At 35.1% G+C, this 5,540-nt stretch overlaps 1 protein-coding gene and 1 long non-coding RNA gene across 3 annotated transcripts; one reads left to right on the top strand and one right to left on the bottom strand.

Annotated features, from left to right (window-relative positions):
• Positions 1–23: 23 nt before the first annotated feature.
• LOC111493844 lies at positions 24–1,998 on the bottom strand. Its single transcript, XM_023143737.1, has 4 exons — positions 1,389–1,998; positions 1,073–1,184; positions 415–591; positions 24–300 (listed from the first exon to the last, which is right to left on the bottom strand). Exons 1-4 carry the CDS (start codon positions 1,977–1,979, stop codon positions 80–82), a joined length of 1,101 nt encoding a protein of 366 aa, XP_022999505.1. The 5' UTR covers positions 1,980–1,998; the 3' UTR covers positions 24–79.
• LOC111493880 lies at positions 151–3,897 on the top strand. 2 transcript variants are annotated; one of them, XR_002720075.1, is made up of 3 exons: positions 151–276; positions 354–498; positions 1,893–3,897. It is a non-coding gene; the product is annotated as an uncharacterized LOC111493880 (long non-coding RNA). The 2 variants fall into 2 exon arrangements; XR_002720074.1 differs by having other exon boundaries at positions 187–276; positions 403–498.
• Positions 3,898–5,540: the final 1,643 nt, after the last annotated feature.

The following is a 5,540-nucleotide window of genomic DNA, read 5'->3' as shown; positions in this document are numbered from 1 at the left end:
AAAAAAAAAAAAAAAAAAAAAAAAAAAAAAAAAAAAAAAAAAAAAAAAGAACAGTGGAAGATGAAGAGAAAACAAAGATTCAGGCGAAGGCCTCCTGAATCAATCCAACTAAAATTCTCTTCTCCAGATCTTCCACAACTTCATCTGCTTCCTTCATCGATTCTCGGATCGGCCATCGCCAGCTTAAACCAAAAACTCCATTTGTTGCTTGATTAATTTTTCTGTAATCTCTCAAAGATTCCATGCCGGCATAGGCATTCGGCGGCGATTTCTCCGGTGAGTTCCATACTCTCGAATTTCCTGTGTTCATGTAAGCAAACAACCGATTAATCTTCTTGTAATCGTTTGGTCAGATGAAGTGAAACTAATCGAAGTAAGTTTATGGTTGCAAAATCGATGCAGAATGTTTGTTACCATTCGCATTCAGATGGAGGAGTTCATTTGTGTGACTGGAAGGCGGCAGATTGATCGAAATCGGAACTTTCGAGATAGTTACAGGTTTGATAACTGACAATTCATGTTCTATGTACTTAAAGCTTTCTGGTGTGCGGCACGAGTGACTGAGAGAACTCTGGCTTTTGCTGCAGTAGTCTGTAATTTGGGGAAAATAACTCATGAACATCTTGATCTTAACAACTAAAGCATGCTTAAAGCAAACTTTTGTGTCAGACACTGAGATTAGGCAGAAGAACAGCTGCAAATTAAAAATATCTAGATAGAACTTGAGCAACTTTATCCCTCTTGTTTTAGAATTTAAGCCTCAATTGTGTGATGCTGTCTGGAAACATCATTATTTGATTTTTCACTCCTCTTCATCAATAAAAACTTCATTCCTTCTATTATTAACTAAAATAATAAACCAATTGCTACTTTTGACATTTATCTGTTACTGTAATTGTTGATACTCTTGGATCAAATTGAAACCAAAATTTTTCATATCGAAAATGCTTTACATTCGTTTAAATTAAAACATTCTGAAATTTTAATGCAGATCTTATTCTGAGATTATGAGCATAGCAAACAATCAGTGTTCTACTCTATCTGTTCTAGTTATATTAGTTAGGAGATTTACCACATGTTTGATGTCTGGAGCTTCCAGCTTTTTCCTTCATATTTAATGAAGAGACTGGAGAATATGTTCGATCGGGCTTCTTAACGTTGCTTTTGCCTCCAAATTTCATGGCCTGCAGAAAGATTTTGTTTTAGTTTTAATTCTTTTCACAGGCCAAAATTATCTTCCCCATCTCCAATCAAATTTTCAGAGCTTGTAACTAATTAATTTCAGCATTCATGCCTCAGTATGTTCTTCACAAACAATGACTGGAAATAAAATGGCATGTTAATGCATATGGGAATATTAGAAAGTTGGGAAGTATTTTTGGACTTACCCCTGGTTTCTCTATTGAAACCTCATTGATGACCTTTTCTGCAATTGCTTGATTCGTGCTCAATGGGCTGCGCTCGGGGGCAGTGTCCGATGTAGGTGTTGAGTCCTGAGGGATAGGTTCCCCTACGACATTTGGTTTCCATTGATGTTTGCTAAGGGATCCCTGCCTTTGTTCTTGAAATTTTGGCACAATCTTAGCTTGTGAAAGTGGATTTTTTCTCTCTACAATCTCTTTCCGTGATTCTAGAATTTTCGTATCCCTTTCTTCTTTCCTCTGGAGATTTTGATTGAATGGAATATATGGAATCCTTTTTTTGGGTTTGGTATCATCCACACACTCTTTTGGTTGCCAATTATCTTCTTTTGTGTTTTCAGCTTCTTTTCTGTGATAAATCCTTGAGATTGCAGTCTCTTCTGCCTGTATTGACCCAAGCACTTTTTTGGAACGTAAAGCTTCCACTTTATTGTCATTCTTTTGCTGATGATACTTTTCTTTCATCTTCAGTTTCATGAACTTTTTCTTGTTCAATGCTGCATCTTCCTCGAATACATGTGCTTGGTGTTCCTCCGATTCAACCTGTGCAACACGCATAGGTTGTAGAAGTACAATTGATGGAGCAGTATGGGTTAACTCTTCTCCTGAATGGGTGAAGCTTGAATTATTGAAATGGTCACTCGCTTCCTTTGTAAGATGCTTAAGAATACCTTTGAATTGCTGGGTGTCAAGATTTGACTTCAGTTTCTTTGTCTCAGCCATCTCCATGCTAAACTTAGGCCTCTGGCGATCTGAAATTTTCTCATCAAGAAACTGTTTGTGTAGATTTTCATGCATTTGCTTTGATTGAGGTTCTAGACCCATTAGCTTTGCAATCAAATTTTTGGTATTAACGTTCTTTGCTGGGTTTGGAGCAGTGTGGTACACCATTGAAGATTGGCTAGAGCTTGTGGATGCAAGATCTGAAGATGAGTTTTCCATACTACTTTCAGGAAAACTGCTTCTTTCAGCCTTGTTTGTTGTATTTGGAAAGACGAGTTGTCTTGCAAGGCGATCTCGGATCATCTTCTTCAGTTCCTCAGCTCCATCTCCATAAGAACAATCAGCCGAAAGCCGGGGTTTTTGAAATTCATTTCGGCCAATTGTTCTTCTTTCTATCCGTTCATTTTTCTTCTCCTGAGTCATATACCTTGAAGCTTCCTGCAGTTTACCTAGAATAACCAAGGACTGCTGCAAATCAAGAGCTCCTAAAAATAAATCTCTTGCAATTTGGTCAGACTGTCCATCACATTTCATCTCGTTAGACCACCGATCAATTGTCCGATTCAGCTTCTGAGTTCCTCTCGACACTTTCATGAGTTGAGATGAGGATGAACTACTGAACTCATCTCCTACTTCTTTGATGGTTGTTTGCTGTCTTCGTAACTTACAGTCCGAAAATTCGTAAAAATTCTTCCTAGCTGTCCGACTTTTGATCGGCTTCTCCATTTTTGATGAAGCAACTCTCCTTCTCCTGACAGTGTTCTTATCAACTATGCCTTTTGGATCATTACAAGTTAGAAACGAGTTGTAAATTCTTGATCTTAGCTTGTCCTGAGGCATATCTTATTGATTGAGATCGCATGTACATTGCAAAGCGGACTCAGATGCTAACATTACTGATATTGCACGAACCATTTCCAAGAACTCCTACACATAACTCTCGCATGGTTTTGGATATCATAATAGTAATTTCAGGCTCTGTGAGAAAGTTTTAACCTGTTTGCCTCTGTACATAAGAAAAATCCAGGAAAATGAAGCAGAAGTGTTGAACCAAAATAAAGAAGAAAAGAAGCTGAAAAGCGGTAACCTTAAGGATATGGAGTGGCGGCAAAGCTCTTGATCGATCAATGCGAGTGAACTGTGCTTAGACGCTTCGTAGAACCGCACCAATAGAGAGGAGCTGATGGATGTGTAGACTCAATTGAAGGCATTAGAAAGAAGAGGAAAAGGCAATAAACAAAGACTGACCAACATCACAAAGAAGTTTCAGAGCGTCGAACCGGAAGAAGCGAATCGAACCCGAGCAGAACAGTTGCTGGCTTTGACATATGGAGAAAGAAAGAACAGTAAGTTCTGGTGCTTTTTTCTCTTAGTTTTCTGAGGATTCTTAGAGAAACATGAAAGTGCCATTAATGGCTGCTCTTGATTTGGGTCGTAGCCATTTCAAGAGTACTGTTGAAGCAAGCCCTGTAACGAGTAAAAGCATGAAAAAGCTGAAGCTTCACACAAGGGAAACTGCCTTCAACTAGGTTAGTTGAATTTATTCATTACATTACTGTTTCTTACATATCTGCCTTGGAATGTTTGGGCCATTTGTAGCCAACAGCTACTTTAGGGATCTCCAAATAGAAAACCAATAATTTCATGGTTTGCTCTCATTCCAGCAATGTGTAATAAGAGAAGAAACTTTTTAATTCTCTCCCAATTAATGATTCATGTGCATATTGAATTAAAGAGAATCATTCCTTCTTTAATCTTTGTTCTTAGAGTTAGGTTTTCATAGGGTTTATTAGAAAGCTAGTTTGAAATCTTAAGCATGAAGAAAAATATTACGATTAGTTCTAATTTACTATGGATATCTCTGTAAAATTGAGAGGAACGGTAAAGATAATTACCCGTTTCAATTATAAATTTAGTTCATGAACTTTCACGGATCTGCTAAACAAAACACGATATAGAGAGTTTCGGGTTCTATTAGACAATTTGAAAATTCAAGGACCAAATAGACACAAATATCTAAATTTGGGGACAAACTTATAATTAGATCCGACTATGAATTTATTTAAATGCCATATAGGTCAATTCCACACTATTCCCAAATTTAAAATTTGGTAATGTTTTCGTGGTTGATGAATGATAGTGAAGGAGAGTAATTTCTTTTATAGATAATTTACCATCCATAATGAATTAATTAATTGAATGAGGTTCATGCTTAAATGCATTCACATGATTCTTGCAAGCTAAGCATAGTATTTTGTTCTCTCTTTATTTTACTTTTGCTGCCTCCCATAAATGCATACCGCTTCTTTCTTTTTTTTTTTCTTTTTTTTTCCTCAGTTTTTTCAAATAAAATTTGAAATGAATCAAATTTAATGATCGTACTTCTTTTTACGATTTAAAAATTTGAAATTAAATATATTCATATTTTAAATTCAAGTTGGAGATCTCATTTTGTCCGTTTTAGTATTTACTTGGCATATTCATTTGATCTGTCTAAAGTTGGATGTGGTAGAAGTTACAGGTTCAAGTTTTAATAAAGTCAGTTCAAATGACCAATAAGTTTACGATAATTGATATGTATTTTTTTTATTTAAGTTTCTCGAGATCTAGAGAGTTGCCCTTATCAATTAGATTGCATAATCAATGACGGGAACCAGTAAATAGTTGTTACTTTTAATTAATATTTTAAAATTAGCTATTTATCTTATTGGTAGAAAAAATTACTATGTGAAATTCTTGGGCCACACTAGGGGTCCCAATTTGGCCCATTCCTTTCCTATTTGGGCCAATTTGGGCCTTTTGGTCCATTTTTCGTCCTGGGCTTCAATTAACAAGCTACTTGGGCCATATTTTTGTTAGTCCATCTTTCACTTCGGGCTTGAGTCCAGAAACTTGGGCTAAAAAGACCACCTTGTCCAAAGGATCAAATTTGTGAAGGTTGAAGGGCACCTTTGGAATTTCGCCATGATATTAATATTCGATTTTTATTTTATTCAATCGTTCCATTTCAGTAATTATTGAAAACATGGGGGTAGAGTTCAATAAATTATTTACGTTATGTTCCTAACTTTTGGGATTTGTTTATAATTTTGATTTTTTGACATTTCAAAAATGTTTGATAAAGTTCTTGAACTTTGTATCGAATAAACCCATTTATATTTTGATATTTTAGAAATAATTAATTTATTAAATATAAATTTAAAATTTTAACTAGTTTATAGGTCGTATAATTAAAAGTTTATAAATTTATTGACACATTTAGAGAGATATAAACTTTAGACTTATAATTTAACTTCCCAATCCCCGGTTAACTTTAGTTATTCTCAAAACTACTCCTAACAAAATAAACTAAATGAAAACAATATTAAAAAAAAAAAAAAAAAAAAAAAAAAAAAC

The sequence above is a fragment of the Cucurbita maxima genome, unplaced genomic scaffold, assembly GCF_002738345.1.
Source record: "Cucurbita maxima cultivar Rimu unplaced genomic scaffold, Cmax_1.0 Cma_Scf00019, whole genome shotgun sequence".
NCBI classification, from domain to species: domain Eukaryota; kingdom Viridiplantae; phylum Streptophyta; class Magnoliopsida; order Cucurbitales; family Cucurbitaceae; genus Cucurbita; species Cucurbita maxima.
The sequence above is the reverse complement of the archived record's forward strand: the minus strand, read 5'-3'. Positions and strand labels throughout refer to the sequence as shown.

What these genes read in the sequence shown, in the direction of transcription:
- LOC111493844 (XM_023143737.1), bottom strand. Translation starts at nt 1,979, where the DNA reads ATGCGTGTTGCACAGGTTGAATCGGAGGAACACCAAGCACATGTATTC. An exon ending in TTTCAATAGAGAAACCAGGG is followed by an intron (nt 1,185 to 1,388) that starts GTAAGTCCAAAA and finishes ATCTTTCTGCAG; the next exon opens with GCCATGAAATTTGGAGGCAA. An exon ending in CCTCCATCTGAATGCGAATG is followed by an intron (nt 301 to 414) that starts GTAACAAACATT and finishes ACATGAACACAG; the next exon opens with GAAATTCGAGAGTATGGAAC.